The 20087-nt window shown below is 56.3% G+C and overlaps 1 protein-coding gene across 1 annotated transcript in view; it reads right to left on the bottom strand.

Annotated features, from left to right (window-relative positions):
• Window positions 1-20087, bottom strand: part of MYRF (myelin regulatory factor) — an 84152-nt gene that overhangs the window by 25054 nt on the left and 39011 nt on the right. The window contains 5 exon segments of the mRNA XM_054171968.1: window positions 8569-8692; window positions 11322-11494; window positions 12935-13159; window positions 13161-13263; window positions 17834-17895. Coding sequence (XP_054027943.1) covers window positions 8569-8692; window positions 11322-11494; window positions 12935-13159; window positions 13161-13263; window positions 17834-17895 — 687 coding nt within the window.

The raw sequence follows: 20087 nt of genomic DNA, 5'->3' as shown, positions 1-20087 counted from the left end.
TGCCATGGCCCAAACACAAACCAGACAGTGGGAGCAGAGCACTACCTTAGCCCAGAGGCATGAGAGGAATTCCCCTCCTCACTCACCCTCCTCCTAACCTCAGCTCTGACCTCCAGCTGAAGCTCTCCTGATGGAAAGCTGTGGCTTGGGCTGGGGCCTGAGCACCCTCCACACTCCCCCCCCCAGGGGTGCTGGAGCCTCACAACTGCTTCCAGAGCCACCTCTGCCTCTGGTCTACTCAGGACCCCCCAAGTCCTCAGCAGTCCCCCCACTGCTTGTTGCCAGGGAAGGCTGAGGAGAGGGAGGGTCTGGCTGAGCTTCCAAACTACAGACACTTCCCAACTGTGCTCTGGTTAATGTCACTCAGAGTGATGGCTGCTAAATGCCTGTGTTGAGAGAGCAGAGACAGCTCCTCCTCCTCCTCCTCTGTCTTCTAGAAATGCCTGGCCCCTCCAGAGTTCTTTTCTCAGAGGTTCCTCTTCTCTGAGTTCTCCTGGTGGCTGTTGTTTGGGCATCCCTCAAAGTGGGATCCCTGAGCTGGGGTAGATGCTGCTCTCTGGGTACCAGAGAGGTCCTGGATCTCCCCTGCCCTCTGCCTGCAGCTCATCACCTCTGTCCAAGCCAAGGAGCTGCTCTCAGAGGACAGAACAGAACAGAATAGAATAAAATAGAATAGAATAGAATAGAACAGAACAGAACAGAATAGAACAGAATAGAACAGAACAGAACAGAACAGAATAGAATAGAATAGAACAGAATAGACTAGACTAGACTAGACTAGAATAGAATTAACCAGGTTGGAGGAGTCCTCAGAGATCACCAAGCCCAACCTATCACCCAACACCACCTAACCAACTAAACCATGGCACCCAGCACCCCATCCAGGCTGGTTTTAAACACCTCCAGGGATGGGGACTCCACCACCTCCCTGGGCAGCACATTCCCATGGCCAATCTCCTTTGCTGGGAAGAATTTCTTCCTCACCTCCAGCCTAAACCTCCCCTGGCACAGCTTGAGACTGTGGCCTCTTGTTCTGGTGCTGCTTGCCTGGGAGAAGAGCCCAACCCCCCCCGGCTACAACCTCCCTTCAGGTAGTTGTAGAGAGCAAGAAGGTCTCCCCTGAGCCTCCTCTTCTGCAGGCTAAGCAACCCCAGCTCCCTCAGCCTCTCCTCCCAGGGCTGTGCTCCAGACCCCTCCCCAGCTTTGTTGCCCTTCTCTGGCCACCTTCCAGCACCTCCACATCTTTCCTACACTGAGCCTACAACCAGAGACTGCTTTGTGTTGAAGGCACTATTCAGGGGCTCCTAGTCCCTTGGGCTGCTCAGAGCCCCCAGACAAGCTGACCTGGCATGGCTGCAGGACTCAGGGGGCTGGGATCAGAGGAGGGTTGGTTTCTCCTCATCCAGAGGTCAGAATCAGTATTCCCCACAGCCACATCTGGCATCTTCATGTGGAGGGGCTGGAGGGAAGGTGTCTCTGCTGCCAGGGAACTAGAGGGGGAGCAGTGGCAAGAGCAGGGCTGTCAGTGGCATCCTCATGCTCCTCAGGTGTTTCTTCTCTGGAAGGAAAATCTGCCCCCCCCCCCCCCCCCCCCTTTTGCCTTCTCCTGCCTTCCAGGTTCCCCAATGTCTCAACCATTCCAAAGACAAACTGTCTGGAGACCTTCTGCTTCAAAGGCTCACTCACCAATCCCATGCAGCCCTCTGCTTGCTTGCTCTTCCAGGACACAACAAGACCAGGAGGGAGGAACCTGCAGGATGCTGCCTGGTCCACAGCAGACTGACACAGCCCCAGCAGTGCTTCCACAGCTCAGCACCGTGGCTGGTCCCCTTCAGCTGCCTGGCACACACTCACAGCATGACAGAGGGAGACCTCAGGGAGCCATCCCCATGGGGCTCAGCCAGCCTGGCCAGCAGGCTGCCTCACTGTGTCACATAACCCAGAGCACACCCAGCAAGGTGTCAGGCTGGTGTGCATCACCCTGGTGAGGTCTGGGATCTGCAGCAAGGTCAGCTTGGGGCAGGACACTGGCAGCTGGGGTTGGCTGGGTGAGAAGAGGAGGGTGACAAAAATGAGCAGAGGCTGGAAGCCCTCTGCTGTGAGGCCAGGCTGAGAGCTGGGGTTGTTCAGCCTGGAGGAGAGAAGGCTCCAGGGAGACCTTCTGGTGGCCTTTGAGGGCTTCAAGGAGCTGAGAAGAAGGCTGGGGACAGAGTTTGGAGCAGAGCCCTTTGTGCCAGGACTAGGGCTGATGGTTTGGAACTAACAGAGGGAGCTTCAGACTCACCCTGAGGGTGGTGAGAGCCTGTCCCAGGCTGCCCAGAGAGAGCTGGGAGCTGCCCCAGCCCTGGCACCACTGCAGCTCAGGTTGGTTGGGGGGCTCTGAGCAGCCTGCTGGGGTTGGAGCTGTCCCTGCAGGGGGGTCTGGCTAGATGGGCTTCAAAGGTCCCTTCCACCCAAAGCCAATCTAGGAGTCTCTAATTGTTTGACACTTCTTGCACCCAGGCTGTGCAGGGCTGAAAGCTTTGGTCCATCCCACAGCCCTCAGCTCCAGAGGAGACCACGTGGAGAGCTTGCTGGGAGGAGAATGGCACCAGCCCAGTTCCTGGGGGTCAGAGCAGAGCAGCTCTGGCCTCATGGCCAGCTCCAGGGAGAGGTTCCCATTGAGGGCTGCTCTGCCCTTCTCCAGCTGCCTTCCCTCAAGCTGTGAGCAGACAGGGAGTGGGAGGAGGCAGCCTGCTGGCATGTGTCAGAAGATGCTGTCAGGAGGAGGAATGGCTCCTGCTGTCAGGAGGAGACCAGGGAACTGCCTGGTTCCAGCCCTCCTTGGCAGCACTGCTGGAAACCAGCAAACACTTCTGAGGCTTCAGTGAACCACAAACCAAGTGCAAGAGGCCAAAAGGAATCTCAGAATGGCTTGAGTTGGAAGCTGGGGGTGGGGGGGGACACCCTAAAGATCATCTAGTTCCATGGGCAGGGAAACCTCTTGCTGGGCTGCTCAAAGCTTCACCCAGCCTGCTCTGAAACACTTCCAGAGATGAGGAGTCTGCAGCTTCTCTGGGCAGTCCACTCCAGTGCCTCACCACACTCATCACCAAGAGCTTCTTCCCAATGTCCAACCCAACTCTGCCCTGCCCTGGTTTCAAACCATCTCCCCTTCTCCTGCCCCCACAGGCCCTGGTAAAAAGCCCCTCTCCAGCTTTCCTATCATCAGTACAACTGATCCATAGGGTCTGGGCTTCCTGTAGCCTAAGATTGCTCAGCAAAGCCTGAGCCACAAGCCCAGCAAGCCAAGACATGGATTTCCAGGCAGCTCTACTCCAGTCCATGGGAGCAACCTCCCTTAATCCAGCCTGGCTTTAGGAAGCCTGGTCCAAAATGCAACCTCTGTAGTTCCCACCATGCTGGAGTTCTGGGATTCAGAGCCAAGCTCTTGACAACCACCTTGAAGTTGTCCAGTTTGGGCCCCCCCAGTTCAGGAGGGACAGGGATCTGCTGGAGAGAGACCAAGGGAGGGCTGTGAGGATGCTGAAGGGACTGCAGCACTGCCCTGTGAGGAGAGGCTGAGAGCCCTGGGGCTGCTCAGTCTGCAGAGGAGAAGACTGAGAGGGATCTGATCAATGCCTATCAATAGCTGAGGGCTGGGGGTCAGGAAGGAGGGGACAGGGACAGGCTCTGTGATAGGAGAAAGGGCAATGGATGGAAACTCCAGCACAGGAGGTTTCACCTCAACAGGAGGAGGAACTTCTTCCCTGAGGGTCCCAGAGCCCTGGAGCAGGCTGCCCAGAGAGGTTGTGGAGTCTCCTGCTCTGGAGCCTTCCAAGCCCCATCTGGATGTGTTCCTGTGTGCCCTGTGCTGGCTTCTCTGCTCCTGCTCTGGCAGGGGGGGGTTGGACTGGATGATCCTCAGAGGTCCCTCCCAACCCCTAGCATCCTGTGTACACCACTAGCTTCCCTTGCTCCTCAACCTACCTTCCTGGTCTCTTCTCTTGAGAACAAGAGTAGGGGAAAAATGAGAGGATTCAGATAATTCCTGGAGCTGTGAAGAGGTTGTGGGCACCTGGACCATCACAGCAGGGCCAGGCAGACACACACCAGGGGAGAGTCCCCAGCAGAAAAGCTGGGGGTGCCTGGGCCTTGAAGAGGCAGAGATGCCTGCCAGCTGGCTGAGCACAACACAGAGGCAGAGAGGGAGGAGAGGACATCTGCCTGCTGAAACATGAGTTAGGCACCCCCAAAAACACCACTGCAGAAGGAGGAGGAGGAGGAGGCAGAGCTTTGGGTGGCTATCACAGGGGTATTCAGTGCTGTGCCAGAAGAGATCTTCCATTGTAGGTGTAGGATCTCCTCACTGAAAGTTCACCTCCTTGCAGGCTCACCTCATTTGGGTCCACCTCACTGTAGGTTCACCTCACTGTAGGTCCACCACACTTAAGTCCACCTCACTGTAGGCTCACCTCACTCCAGGTCCACCACATTTTAGGTCCACCTCACTGCAGGTCCAGCTCACTGGAGGTTCACCTCATTGTAGGTTCACCTCACTGTAGGTCCACCTCATTTTAGGTCCACCTCCCTTAAGTCCACCTCATTGTAAGTCCACCTCATTGTAAGTCCACCTCATTGTAAGTCCACCTCATTGTAAGTCCACCTCACTGTAGGCTCACCTCATTTTAGGTTCACCTCACTGTAGGCCCACCACATTTTAGGTCCATCTCTTTTAGGTCCAGCTCACTTAGGTCCACCTCCTTGTAAGTCCACCTCACTGTAGGTTCAACCTCACTGTAGGTTCACCTCATTTGAGGTCCATCTCTTTGAGATCCACCTCATTTAGGTCCACCTCCTTGTAAGTCCAGCTCACTGTAGGCTCACCTCATTGTAGGTCCACTTCATTTGAGGTTCAACTCATTGTAAGCCCACCTCATTTGGGTTCACCTCACTGTAGCTCCACTTCATTTGAGGTTCAACTCATTGTAAGCCCACCTCATTTGGGTTCACCTCACTGTAGCTCCACTTCATTTGAGGTTCAACTCATTGTAAGCCCACCTCATTTGGGTTCACCTCACTGTAGCTCCACTTCATTTGAGGTTCAACTCATTGTAAGCCCACCTCATTTGGGTTCCCCTCGCTGCAGGCTCCCCTCACTGTAGGTCCACCTCATTTTAGGTCCACCTCATTCTAGGCCCACCTCCTTGCAGGCTCAGCTTGCAGAGGCTCTCCTAGAGCTACCTGCTCTCAGCTCCAGCCCTTGAAGGAGGAAGAATCCCCCAAGGTCAGCGTGGGGCTGCAAACTTAATCCCTCAGCCCTTGACCTCGACCCTTAATCCAGCAGCACAACAAAGTGCACGTGGCTTCCTCCAGGCTCCATGAGGTCAGCTCAAAGGAATTTGGTCATTACACAAGGGGCTGATGACCTACATGCCACAGAAGGAGGTTTGCTCTGCTTTCTGTCTGAAATCCCCAAAGCAGGAATTAGGGAGGTGATCCCCAAGCACAGGACAGGGCAGGGTAGGGCTGGGTGTGCAGAAGTTAGAAGCTGGGGTTTGGAGCCTTTCAGCAACACCTCTGTGTTCCAGCAGAAGATATCCCTGAATCCCAGCATGGGGCAGGTTGGAAGGGAGCTCTGGAGACCAGCCAGCCCCAGCCCCCTGCCCCAGCAGGGCACCCCCAGCAGCTTGCCCAGCAGCACAGTGCCCAGGGGGGGTTGCAAGCTCTCCACACAAGGACACTCCACAACCTCTCTGGGCAGCCTGCTCCAGGCCTCCAGCACCCTCACCCCAAACAACTTTCTCCTCATCCTCAGATGCAACCTCCTGGCTTCTGCCCTCTGCCCCTTGTCCTGTCCCTGGGCACCACTCAGCAGAGTCTGGCCCCAGCCTCTTGCCCCCCCCAGCTCCTTTAGCTCTTGCTGAGCATTGCTCAGCTGCCCTCTGGGGCTGCTCTTCTGCAGGCTCCACAGCCCCAGGGCTCTCAGCCTTTGCTGCTCACAGAGCTGCTCCAGGCCCCTCAGCACCTTCAGAGCCTCCCCTGGGCTCTGTCCAGCATCTCCCAATCTCTGCTGTATTGGAGAGCCCAGAGCTGGACCCAGGACTCCAGCTGTGGCCTGAGTGGGGCAGAGCAGAGGGGAAGGAGAACCTTCCTCAACCTGCTGGCCACACTCTTCTTCATGCCCCACAGGAGACCATTTGTCCTCTTGGCCATGGGGGTCTGTGACCACCAGGTCTGCATTAAAAGTGGTCTTAGGACCAGGGCTGGCCAAGAGGGAGATCTGGCTGCCCTGAGAGGTTGTGGAGTCTGGAGAGCTGGCAACCCCCCCTGGGCACTGTGCTGCTGGGCAAGCTGCTGGGGGTGCCCTGCTGGGGCAGGGGGCTGGGGCTGGCTGAGCTCCAGAGCTCCCTTCCAATCCCTTCCATGCTGGGCTTCTGTGATCTGTGCTCAGGAGGGCTGGGGCTTTTCTGCATGTCACAGATCCTACCTGGCCTCCACCACTGGCCTTGCTCCCACCCTGAGCACCACCCAGCTAAGGTGGGACAGAGCCTTGGGCTGTTCGGTGTTGCAGGCAAGGGAGAAGGCCTTGCTGCATGTCCCCCCAGAGCACCCTCTCCAGCCTCCAGCTGTGCAGGAGGAGGAGGAGGAGGGGAGGAAGGCAGGGTGGTGGTGGAGGGGGGGTGCTGTTGCTCACTGAGCAGTTCCTGGAAGCCAGCCTGCTGCTTGCCAGCTCTCGGTCACCTCCGAGGAATGCAGGGAGGCTCCAGAGCGGTTTCCTCCTGAGCACTCCTCCCTCCCTCAGCAGCTTCTCCATGCCTTGCCCCCACCCTGCCCTGCTCCAGCCTCTCCTTCCAGCCCCATGCAGCCACTCTCTGCTCCACCACCCACCCCAGCTTTCCCCTCCACACAACTCCCCACCCTGTGCCACCTTAATAGAATAGAGTAGAACAGGAGAAGAGAAGAGAAGAGAAGAGAAGAGAAGAGAAGAGAAGAGAAGAGAAGAGAAGAGAAGAGAAGAGAAGAGAAGAGAAGAGAAGAGAAGAGAAGAGAAGAGAAGAGAAGAGAAGAGAAGAGAAGAGAAGAGAAGAGAAGAGAAGAGAAGAGAAGAGAAGAGAAGAGAAGAGAAGAGAGAAGAGAAGAGAAGAAAAGAGACCAGACCTGGTTGGAAAAGACCTTTGAGCTCACCAAGCCCAACCTATCACCCAGCACCATCTAATCAACTCAACCATGGCACCAAGTGCTTCATCCAGGCTCTTCCTAAACACCTCCAGGGATGGGGACTCCACCACCTCCCTGGGCAGCACATTCCCATGGCCAATCTCTCTTTCTATGAAGAACTTCTTCCTAACCTCCAGCCTGAACCTCCCCTGGCACAGCTTGAGACTGTGTCCTCTTGTTCTGGTGCTGGGTGCCTGGGAGAAGAGCCCAACCCCCACCTGGCTCCAACCTCCCTTCAGGGACTTGCAGAGAGCAAGAAGGTCTCCCCTGAGCCGCCTCTTCTGCAGGCTAAGCAACCCCAGCTCCCTCAGCCTCTCCTCCCAGGGCTGTGCTCCAGACCCCTCCCCAGCTTTGTTGCCCTTCTCTGGACACCTTCCAGCATCTCAACATCTTTCCTCAACTGAGGAGCCCAGAACTGGACACAGGACTCAAGGTGTGGCCTAACCAGAGCTGAGCACAGGGCACAATGACCTCCCTGCTCCTGCTGGCCACACTGTTCCTGATGCAGGCCAGGATGCCCTTGGCCTTCTTGGCCCCCTGGGCACACTGCTGGCTCATGTTCATGTTCAATGTCCCTCCTGGCTTCCCAGCTTTCCCCAGCCCCTTCCTTTGTCCTTTCTTTCCCTCCTCCTTTCCTCCTCTGCCCATCAACCACTCCCATTCCTCTTCCTCAGGCTCTTCAGTGTAGCTCTCAGGTGCTGAAGTGGCTCTAGGTCACCTCCAGCCATCCCTGCTATGCACAGCCTGGGAAATCCCAGAATCCCAGCCTGCTAGGGGTTGGAAGAGACCTCTGGAGAGCATCCAGTCCAACCCTCCCCTGCCACAGCTGGGTGACCCAGGGCAGGCCACACAGGGATGTGTCCAGGTGGGTCTGGAAAGTCTCCAGAGATTCTTGCTCATCGTTTCTAGATCCAGGTAAGTCTGGGCAGAAGGAGAGGGTGTTGCTGGTCCAAACCATGCTCAGGACAAGGTTGGATTTGTCAATCAAACCCTTGCATGGCTGCTGAACCACCACCAAATCCACTCCTGCTGCTGGCTCCTGCAGAACCAGCCCCAGCCCTCCACAGGTCACTTTCCCAAGGGCAAAGGCAGAGCAGAGAGGTCATCCCCAGCACAGCCCAGGTGGCATGAGAGGACAAGGGGGAGCCCAGGACAGCCCTTGCCCCCATCTCACGAGGCCCCAAGCCCCATCCCTTGCCACCACCAGACAGAACCACAGAATGGTTTGGGTTGGAGAAGACCTCACAGTCCGACCACCGCCCTCAGGCCACCACGGCCGCTAAAGCCTGGCCCGAAGCGCCCCGTCCAGAGGTGGCCCCAGAGGTGAGAGGGGGCTCTGCCTTTCTCCACAGGTGGGGGATTACTCACAGCTCCTTGTAGTTGGCATCATAGAGAGTTGCCCACTTGTTCTGCTGGTGTGGCTGCCACTTTATAGACTGGTAGTTGGGGTCCAAGTAGGAGCCGTTCAAGCTGTCGTTGTCTTGGATCAAACCTGGGGTGGGGAGAAAAGAGCAATTTCAGCCCCTCCCAACCCTCTCCAGCTGGGGAAGGGCACCAGGAACCAGCTGGCATGGCCCATGGGGCCAGTTTGATGGCTCCCAACTGCCAGGGCACTGCCAAAGGTAGGAGATCTTGGGCCAGGGCCAGCTGGAGGCACTCAAGGTCAGGCTTGATGGGGCTCTGAGCAACCTGCCCTGAGTTGTAGGTGTCCCTGCTGACTGCAGGAGGGTTGGACTCGATGACCCTGAAAGGTCTCTTCCAACCCAAACCCATCTGGGAGTCTCTGAACTCATCACCCTGCTTCCCTCCTGAGCACCCAGCTGGGAGGAACCCCACTGGTGGGCACTTTGTGGTGCCCACACAGCGTCCCTCGCAAGCAGCCCTCGAGCCAGCCAGGTGCCCAGGTGGGCAGCAGAGGTTTGGATGCTGTGCTTGCAGCCCAGAAGGCCAATCACATCCTGGGCTGCATCAAAGGATGCACTGCCAGCAGATCCAGAGAGGTGATTCTGCCACTTGGCTCTGCTCTGGGGAGACCTCACCTGGAGAGCTGTGTGCAGGTCTGGAGCCCTCAACACAGGAAGGACCTGGACCTGATGGAGTGGCTCCAGAGGAGGCCACCAAAAGGATCAGGGGGTTGGAGCAGCTCTGAGGGAGCTAGGGATGTTCAGTCTGGAGAAGGGAAGGCTCTGGGGAGACCTAATAGCAGCCTGCCAGTGCCTGAAGCAGGCTACAGGAAAGATGGAGAGAGACTGCTTGCAAAGGCCTGCAGGGACAGCACCAGGGGCAATGGCTTCAAACTAGAGAAGGGCAGAGTGAGATTGGATAGCAGGAAGGAGTTCTTCACTATGGGGGTGGTGGGACACTGGAACAGGTTGCCCAGGGAGGTGGCTCCTTCCCTGGAGATATTCAAAGAGGCTCTGGGCAGCCTGATCTGGTTGGGGATGTCCCTGCTGACTGTGGGGGGATTGGACTGGATGAGCTTTGGAGGTCCCTTGGGCCTGGACCATTCTGTGATTCAATGATTCCATGATTCAATGATTCCATGATTCAATGAATCTCTGATTCATTGATTCCCTGATTCATTGATTCCCTGATTCAAAGATTCAATGACTCAATGATTCAATGACTCAATGATTCTGTGATTCAATGGATAGGATAGGATAGGATAGGATAGGATAGGATAGGATAGGATAGGATAGGATAGGATAGGATAGGATAGGATAGGATAGGATAGGATAGGATAGGATTAACCAGGTCAGAAAAGACCTTTGAGATCACCAAGTCCAATCAACACCCAGCACCATCTGATCAACTAAACCATGGCACCAAGTGCCTCATCCAGGCTCTTCCTAAACACCTCCAGGGCTGGGGACTCCACCACCTCCCTGGGCAGCACATCCCAATGGCCAATCACTCTTTCTATGAAGAACTTCTTCCTGACATCCAGCCTGAACTTCCCCTGGCACAGCTTGAGACTGTGTCCTCTTGTTCTGGTGCTGGTTGCCTGGAAGAAGAGCCCAACCCCCACCTGGCTCCAGCCTCCCTTCAGGGAGCTGGAGAGAGCAAGAAGGTCTCCCCTGAGCCTCCTCTTCTGCAGGCTAAGCAACCCCAGCTCCCTCAGCCTCTCCTCACAGGGCTGTGCTCCAGACCCCTCCCCAGCCTTGTTGCCCTTCTCTGGATTCTATGACTCAATGATTGAGTCAATGATTCAGTGACGGATGAGTCAATGGTTCTAGGATTGATGAGTCAATGATTCTGTGATTGATGAGCCAATGGTTCTGTGACTGATGAGCCAATGGTTCTGTGACTGATGAGCCAATGGTTCTGTGACTGGTGAGTCAATGATTCTGTGATTGGTGACTCAATGATTCTATGATTGATGAGTCAATGATTCTGTGATTGGTGACTCAATGATTCTGTGATTGATGAGTCAATGGTTCTAGGATTGATGAGTCAATGATTCTGTGATTGATGAGTCAATGATTCTGTGATTGGTGAGTCAATGATTCTGTGATTGGTGACTCAATGATTCTATGATTGATGAGTCAATGATTCTGTGATTGGTGAGTCAATGATTCTGTGATTGATGAGTCAATGATTCTGTGATTGGTGAGTCAATGATTCTGTGATTGGTGACTCAATGATTCTGTGATTGATGAGTCAATGATTCTGTGATTGGTGAGTCAATGATTCTGTGATTGGTGAGTCAATGATTCTGTGATTGGTGACTCAATGATTCTGTGATTGGTGAGTCAATGATTCTATGATTGGTGAGTCAATGATTCTGTGATTGGTGACTCAATGATTCTGTGATTGATGAGTCAATGATTCTGTGATTGATGAGTCAATGATTCTGTGATTGATGAGTCAATGATTCTGTGATTGATGAGTCAATGATTCTGTGACTGATGAGTCAATGATTCTGTGATTGATGAGTCAATGATTCTGTGATTGGTGACTCAATGATTCTGTGATTGGTGACTCAATGATTCTATGATTGATTCAATGATTGATTCAATGATTCCATGACTCAATTCAGTGCTTCAGTGCCCCAGTGCTGGAGGGGGTATTGAGGGGAAGGGGTCAGGGGATGGGGAGGGGTGGTCCAAGACACCACATACCTGGTGAAAGTGCTCCTGGCTGGTGCCAGGGAGGTGTTGGCACTCGGTCAGGGTTGAGGGGCACTGCCCCCATGCCTGGCTCCTGCTTTATCAGCCCGTTGAGCATCTGGGCATTGAGGGTGGTGGGAGGGGACTCGGAGTGCTTCCGCTTCTTGGCTGGGTGCACCGGGAGGCTGCGGAGAGCAGAGAGCTCAGCAGGACAAGGAGAGCTGGGGAGGGAGCTCACCCTCCCACCCCCCAGCACAAGGTGAGGCTGGGGTCTTGCTAAAAGAACCCCCAAACCTTCCTGCAGGGAGCTTCACAGAATCCCAGGGTGGTGGAGCTTGGAAGGGAGCTCTGGAGCTCATCCAGCCCCAGCCCCCTGCCCCAGCAGGGCACCCCCAGCAGCTTGCCCAGCAGCACAGTGCCCAGGGGGGGTTGCCAGCTCTCCACACAAGGACACTCCACAACCTCTCTGGGCAGCCTGCTCCAGGCCTCCAGCACCCTCCCCCCAAACAACTTTCTCCTCAGCTTCAGAGGCAACCTCCTGCCTGCCACTTTGTGCCCTCTGCCCCTTGGCCTGGCCCTGGGCACCACTCAGCAGAGTCTGGCCCCAGCCTCTTGCTCCCCCCCAGCTCCTTTAGCTCTTGGTGAGCATTGCTCAGCTGCCCTCTGGGGCTGCTCTTCTGCAGGCTCCACAGCCCCAGGGCTGTGCTCCTCACAGAGCTCTTCCAGGTCCCTCAGCAGAAGAAGTTTCCCTTCATGTTTAGGTGCAGTTCCTTCAGCACTATCACCACCTTCACTCACCAGGCTCTGCCCACCCACCCTGTGGCTACCAATCTCTGCACCACCCATGCAGAGCCACATCTCTGCTTTCCTCTTCTCCGTGCCCACCACCCAGCTCTGAGCCATGTGCTGCAAACTGTGAAGCCCTGGCACAGGCTGCCCAAGGAGGCTGGAGCCAGGTGGGACTTGGTTTCTTCTCCTGAGGAACAGAGACAGGACAAGGGGAAAGGGCTGCAACTTGCCCCAGGGGAGGTTTACGTGGCACATGAGCAACAATTTCTTCTCCAAGAGGGTTGCCAGCACTTGGCCCTGGCTGCCCTAGGGAGGTGGTGGAGTCCCCATCCCTGGAGGGGTTTCAAAGCCCTGGAGCTGTGGTGCTGAGGGCCAGGGTTTGGTGGTGCCCTGGCAGTGCTGGGTGGTCTCTTTCAACTAAATCAATTCCATGGTTGTATGAAACTGGCTCTGCTCCACCCTGCTGTCTCCCCAGCTCCACCCTGCTGTCTCCCCAGCTCCCTCCCACACAACCAGCACCCAACCCTTAAGCCTAGAACTTTGCTGATCACAGAGTACAGAATTAAGCAGGTTGGGAAAGACCTTGGAGATCACCAAGTCCAACCTGCCACCCAACACCATCCAATCATCTAAACCATGGCACTGAGTGCCTCATCCAGGCTGGTTTTAAACCCCTCCAGTGATGGTGGCTCCACCACCTCCCCGGGCAGCCCCATCCCAGCCTCTCTTGCTGGGAAGGATTTCTTCCTCACGCCCAGGCTCCGGCAGCCTCCAGCTCCCCACCCCTCCCTCCCCCAAAACCCCTCTGAGAAGCCCCCTGCCCCCTGAGGCCTTACTCTGCTCCATGCTGCTGGAGGAGCTGGTGCAACATCTGTGACTGCTGGGCATGGTGGAGCTCAGGGGGTGCCATGCCCTGCCCGAGGCCGTAGGGTGGCATCAGGGGCTCAGCCTTCATGTACAGGTCCCGCTGCAGGCTGGGGTAGTGAGGGGGGTGCTGCTGCTGGTGGGGGTGAGGGGGTGGGGGGGGGACACCTTGAAGGTGTGGGGGTGGGGGGGGGTGGGGGTGGGGGTGGAGGAGGAGGAGGAGGAGGAGGGTGCTCCAGGCGGGAAGGGGGAGTCAGGTGGCACATGTTCTCGGGGGTCATGGTCCGGAGGAGGTGAGGATCTGCAAGGAGAGCAAGAGGGAGAGCTGTTAGAGCAGCAGCATGCACCTGGGGTCCTCAGCCCCAGCTCCAGCCCTGAACCATCCCACTCTGGGGCCTCTTCATGAACCTCTCTGCACAAGCCCTGTGAGGAGAGGCTGAGGGAGCTGGGGTTGCTTAGCCTGGAGAAGAGGAGGCTCAGGGGAGACCTTCTTGCTCTCTACAACTCCCTGAAGGGAGGTTGGAGCCAGGTGGGGGTTGGTCTCTTCTCCCAGGCACCCAGCACCAGAACGAGAGGACACAGTCTCAAGCTGTGCCAGGGGAGGTTTAGGCTGGAGGTGAGGAGAAAGTTCTCCACAGGAAGAGTAATTTGCCCTTGGGATGTGCTGCCCAGGGAGGTGGTGGAGTCCCCATCCCTGGAGGTGTTTAGGAAGAGACTTGATAGGGTGCTTAGTGCCATGGTTGAGTTGATTAGATGGTGTTGGGTGATAGGTTGGACTGGATGATCTTGAAGGTCTTTTCCAACCTGGTCTGGTCTGTTCCTAGTCCTATCCTATTCTATTCCTATCCTATTCTATTCCTATCCTATTCTATTCCTATCCTACTCTATTCCTATCCTATTCTATCCTATTCTATTCTATTCTATTCTATTCTATTCTATTCTATTCTATTCTATTCTATTCTATTCTATTCTATTCCATTCCATTCCATTCTATTCCTATTCCATCCCATCCCATCCCATCCCATCCCATCCCATCCCATCCCATCCCATCCCACTCCACTGCACTCTAACTCCACCTCCCCCTCCTGCAGCTGCTCAGGCCTCCAGCCAAGCTGCAAGCTCCATGCTCAGCTGAGGGCTTCAGCTAGAACCAAAACACTTCTGGAGGCTGTGGTGGGTTGAAGTTTCTCCCCCCTCTAACATTAGCTTTGCCAGACCAGCTCAGGTGGAAGCAAATGAGAGCTGTGTTTACAGGCAGCTGCCACAGAGGCTCGGAGCAAACGTGGAGGACTCCTAGAGCAGAGCTGCATGGTTGGATCTCAGCCAGGGGTGGCTTGAGCAGGGGTAGAAATTGGTGAAATGAGATACAGAATAGAGAATTAACCAGGATGGAAAAGAGCTCAGAGCTCCTCCAGCCCAACCTATCACCCAGCACCATCTGAGCAACTCAACCATGGCACCCAGCACCCCAGCCAGGCTCTTCCTAAACACCTCCAGGGATGGGGACTCCACCACCTCCCTGGGCAGCACATCCCCGTGGCCAATCTCTCTTGCTGGGAAGAACTTCTTCCTAACCTCCAGCCTGAACCTCCCCTGGCACAGCTTGAGACTGTGTCCTCTTGTTCTGGGAGAAGAGCCCAACCCCCACCTGGCTGCAACCTCCCTCCAGGTAGTTGCAGATGGCAGTAAGGTCTCCCCTGAGCCTGGATAATAATCCTGACTGAATAATCCAGCTGGAGGGTTGGTGAGGGAGGTGGTGATGGAAGGCTTGAGCAGGCTCAGTAGGCACCTCAGAGGGAGCAAGACTTCACTTCTTGTCTCCCCCTCAGCTCTGCCCTGTTTGTGTGACACCTCCAGCCCTGCAGGACTGGTCACAGCAACAGTGTGGCCAAGAAAGTGCCCTCCCAGCACTCATTGCACCTCCACAGCACACTGCCATTCCCACCAAGGTCACAGGAGGTTAGGGGTTGGAAGGGACCTTAAAGATCATCCAGTCCAACCCCCCTGCCAGAGCAGGAGCATAGAACCCAGCACAGGGCACACAGGAACACATCCAGATGGGGCTTGGAAGGCTCCAGAGCAGGAGACTCCACAACCTCTCTGGGCAGCCTGCTCCAGGGCTCTGGGACCCTCCCAGGGCAGAAGTTCCTCCTCCTGTTGAGGTGGAACCTCCTGTGCTGGAGTTTCCATCCACTGCCCCTTCTCCCCCAGGGTGCAGCTGACAGGCCAAGATCCCTGCAAGCAGGGCCCACAATTGAACTCCAGGGGGCAAAAAAAAGCAGGTCTGGGAGTCTCATCCTTCCTTCCAGCAGAAGGAGCTGCTTCATGGGTGCTCCCCAGGAGGCTCCTCTCCTCCCCAGGCAGAGGTGCTGCCTCTCTGCCAGCACAGTCCCTCTGGAGAGCAGCCTGGCCCCTTTGGTATATTTAAGGAAGGGCCAGGAGGAATTCCAGGGATTTTTTTTCCCCCCTTTTTTTTTTTCCTTTTCAGCAAGATAAACAGAACTCTTGACCTTTCCCAGCAGCAAAACACCAGAGCAGGCTCTGCTGCCGGGGGGGACCGGCCTGGAGCCTGGCGAAGAAGGTGCTGCTGCTGCCGGGCTGGGGCTAGGGGGGCAAGGGAGATCAGAAGCAGCCAACCAACCTACCTTCCTTTCTCCCTACCTTCCTTCCTTGCTTCCTCCCTCCCTTCCTTCCTTTCTCCCTTCTCACTTCCCCTCCTTTCTTTCTCACTTCCCTCCTCTCTTTCTTCCTTCCCTCCCTCCTTCCCTCCCTTCCTTCCTTTCTTCCTTCCCTCCTCCCTTCCTTCCTCCCTCCCTCCCTTTCTCCCTCCTTCCCTTTCTCCCTCCTCCCCTTCCTCCCTTCCTTCCCTTCCTCCTTCCCTTCCTCCTTCCTCCTTCCCTTCCTCCTTCCTTCTTCCTTCCTCCTTCCCTTCCTCCTTCCTCCTTCCCTTCCTCCTTCCTCCTTCCCTTCCTCCTTCCTCCTTCCCTTCCTCCTTCCTCCTTCCCTTCTTCCTTCCTCCTTCCCTTCTTCCTTCCTCCTTCCCTTCTTCCTTCCTCCTTCCCTTCTTCCTTCCTCCTTCCCTTCTTCCTTCCTCCTTCCCTTCTTCCTTCCTCCTTCCCTTCTTCCTTCCTCCTTCCCTTCTTCCTTCCTCCCTCCCTCCCTTCTCACTTCCCTCCTTTCTTCCTCACTTCCTTCCTTCTTTCCTTCCCTCCTTCATTCCTTCCTTCCTTCTCACTTCCCTCCTTTCTTCCTTCCTCCTTCCCTCCCTTTCTTTCCTCCCTCCCTCCCTTTCCTTCCTCCTTTCCTTCCTTCCTCCCTCCCTCCTTTCTTCCTCCCTCCCTTCCTCCATTCTCACTTCCCTCCCTCCCTCCCTAAGCCATTTCTCCCACCCAAGAGCCCTGGAGGTCACCAGAGGAGCCATCCCAAGCTTGGTGGCTCCCCCAGGAGCAGCCAGGAGAGGCTGGCAGTAAAGGCTGCCCCTGGGCTGGGGGCATGGCCCCAGCTCGCTCTGCTTATCCTGAGGAGCAGACGACCTCCCCCCACCAACCCAAGACCCAGAAAGGGAGGGAAGGGCTGGGAAGGAACTTACTGCTGAAGGCTGGATTCATCTCTGCCTGCCCAGGCTGGGCTCCATGGCATGGCCACACTCACACTCCCTGCCTGGAGCTCCCCCAGGCTGGAGGAGGGCAGGAGGAGGAGGCTGCCGAGCTCCACGTCCTACCTCACCCCAGGGAGGACGATTTGATTTCTTCCCTTGGAAGCAGACTTCCCTCCTTTACCTCCTCTTCTCTTCCCTCTGTGGTTGGTTCTTTCCATCTCCCTCCCCAGCAAAGCCCAGCAGGAGAACAATAGGTGAAAGTCTGGGGCTATTTACCAACCGATAATGTCCCCACGTACCGCGGCCGCCTGCTTCTGCCCCGCTGATAAAGGGCTCCAGAGCCAACCACTTGCAGGGAGCAGAGAGGGGAGGAGGATGGTAGGGCTGAGGGGGGGGCATGGGGATGATTAATGATTATTGTTATTGTTACCATTATGACAGTTTCCTGGAGGAAAAGGACCTAGGAGGGGGCTGGTTGACGGCCAGCCGAAGGGGAGCTGGGGATGTGCCTCAGGTGGCCAAGAAGGCCACCAGCAGCCTGGCTTGGGGCAGCAAGAGTGTGGCCAGCAGCAGCAGGGCAGGGATTGTGGGCACTGGTGAGGCCACAGCTGGGATCCTGGGGTCACTTTAGGCATGGAGGTGAGGAGGAAGTTCTCCACAGAAGGAGGAATTGGCCATGGGAATGTGCTGCCCAGGGAGGTGGTGGAGTCACCACCCCTGGAGGTGCTCAGGAAAGGCTTGGATATGGCACTTGGAGCCATGGGGTAGTTAGTCAGGAGGGGTTAGGGAATAGGTTGGACTTGATGATCTTCTGAGGTCTTTCCCAACCTTATTGAGTCTGTGAGCAGCTGAGGGAGCTGGGGGTGTTGAGCCTGGAGAAAAGGAGGCTGAGGGGAGACCTCATTGCCTTCTACAGCTCCCTGAAAGCAGGTTGGAGTGAGGTGAGGCTTGGACTCAGGTGATAGAAGGGAAGGAAATGGCCTCAAGTTGCCCCAGGGGAGGTGTAGGTTGGAAGTGAGGAACCATTTCTTCCCTGCAAGAGTGGTCAGGCACTGGAAGAGGCTGCCCAGGGAGGTGGTGGAGTCCCCATCCCGGGAGGTGTCCAGGAGTCATGCGGCCAAGGCACCTGGGGCCAGGGTTTAGTGGCCACAGTGGTGCTGGGTTGATGGTTGGACTGGATGACCTCAGAGGGCTTTTCCAACCCAGACAATTCCAGGAGTCTATGACTATTTCCCCCCACCCCCAGCACCTTTCTTCCCTTGGAAGCACTCACCATTCACCTGCTGAGGGGAGTAAGCTTCTGATCCCGAGTCTGGAGGAGAGTCAGGTAAAGTGCTGCAGGGCAACCAAGGGGGGGAAAGAGAAGACAAGGTCATTGAAACCAGCAGAAGCAATGAGCCCAGCTGGATCCTGCCACCCTTCAAGCCCTGCTTGGAAACTCCCAGCTGTGCCCACAACAGATCCCTGTCCCTCCAAGCAAGTCCACTCGATAAGCTCCAGCCTGAGGGGCTGCCCAGGGAGGTGGTGGAGTCCCCAGTCCCTAGAGGTGCTCCAAAAATCCTGGGGCCATGGCACTGGGAGGCATGGTTTGGGGGCCATGGTGGTGGTGGGTTGATGGAGATGGTGGGTTGGTGGAGGTGGTGGGCTGGTGGAGGTGGGGGGCTGATGGTGGTGGTGGGCTGCTGGAGGTGGTGGGCTGCTGGAGGTGGTGGGCTGGTGGAGGTGGTGGGCTGGTGGAGGTGGGGGGATGATGGAGGTGTTGGGTTGCTGGAGGTGGTGGGCTGCTGGAGGTGGTGGGCTGCTGGAGGTGGTGGGCTGCTGGAGGTGCCCTGAGCAGCCTGGGCCAAGAACCTCTCTCCACCTTCCAGGAGGAAGTGTGCGCTGAGGTCATCCCAAGACAGGCAGAGACATGAGGAGCCAAAGGGAATCATCCTGGCAGGACAGGGGCATGGCCCTCAGGGAATCCTGCAGGAAAAGGGCCTGGAATGGCCCCAGAGAGGTTTAGGTTGGCCAGGAGGAACAATTTCTTCGCTGCAGGAGTGGTCAGGCACTGGAGCAGGCTGCCCAGGGAGGTGGTGGAGTCACCATCCTGGGAGGAGCTGCTCAAGAAACCTGTGGCCATGGCACTTGTGGCCATGGCTTAGTGGCCATGGTGGTGTTGGGTTGCTGGTTGGACCTGATGATCTCAGAGGCCTTCTCCAGCCCTCTCCACTCCAAGGCAGGCAGCTCCATGCAGGAGTGGTGCCCAAGCCTCAGCCTCCCTCCCAACCCTTCCTGAGCTGCCTTCTTTCTACTCCCTCCTTCCTTCTGCCCTCTCCACCAACCTCCTTTCACCACCACACTTGTGGCCATGGTTCAGTGGCCATGGTGGTGTTGGGTTGATGGAGATGTTGGGTTGCTGGAGGTGGTGGAGTCCCCATCCCTGGATGGGTTCAAGAAACCTGTGGCCATGGCCCCCTGGGGACATGGTTGAGTGGCCATGGTGATGTTGGGTTGATGGTTGGACTGGGTGATCTTAGAAGGCTCTTCTCTGGTTCTATGGTTGTCACCACCACCCCACAGTGGTTCCCAGGACCTCAAGGAGTGGGGACAGACATTGAAAGGAGCCAGAGAGAAGTTGATCCACTCCCCTGTGCTTTACTGTGGTTAAAGGGGAGGCTCTGGGAAAGCTGGGCTGGGAGCTGGCATCTGATGGACCAAAGCAAAGGTTGGGGAGCCCATGGGATGGATTCTGCCTCATGACCTGTATGAACCTCAGCACCACCACCACAGCTGCTGGCTGTACCACCTTGGCTCTGCTCCCAGGTCACCAGGGACAGGGTTTGCCTCTGACTGCAGAGTGGAACCAAATCAGCTCTCAGCTGTCTCCTCCAGCACACCCACAGCTCAGGGGCCAGCAGGACCAGCTCTGCTGTGTGTGGTGGCAGCAGAGGTGGTTCTCTCCTCCACCCCTCCTTATTTACCTCCAGCCAGCCTAGGCTGGAGGCAGCTGAGCTCTTCAGCCACTTCCAAAGCACCTCCTTGGATTTGAATCAATTTGAATCAATTCTTTGCTCCCCCTGTAGCTCCTCCTCAAACACACATCCCACTGCCCCAGGAGCTTGGCCTTCACATCCTCAAGCCAGGGCAAGATGTCCACCACCCTGGGCCACACATAAAGGACTTCTTCTACTCTGGCAAGGTCCTGGAGATCAAGTGCATGGCAGAAGTTCACAGTATCACAGTATCACAGTAACTAAGGTTGGAAGAGACCCCAAGGATCATCAAGTCCAACCTGTTCCAACAGACCTCACAACTAGATCACAGCACCAAGTGCCACGTCCAATCTCCCCTTGAACACCTCCAGGGACGGCGACTCCACCACCTCCCTGGGCAGCACATTCCAATGACGAATGACTCGCTCAGTGAAGAACTTTCTCCTCACCTCGAGTCTAAACCTCCCCTGACACAACTTGAGACTGTGTCCCCTTGTTCTGGTGCTGGTTGCCTGGGAGAAGAGACCAACCCCCTCCTGTCTACAACCACCT

This window comes from Dryobates pubescens, chromosome 22 (genome assembly GCF_014839835.1).
Source record: "Dryobates pubescens isolate bDryPub1 chromosome 22, bDryPub1.pri, whole genome shotgun sequence".
NCBI classification, from domain to species: domain Eukaryota; kingdom Metazoa; phylum Chordata; class Aves; order Piciformes; family Picidae; genus Dryobates; species Dryobates pubescens.
This window is presented reverse-complemented; position numbering and strand designations above follow the sequence as displayed.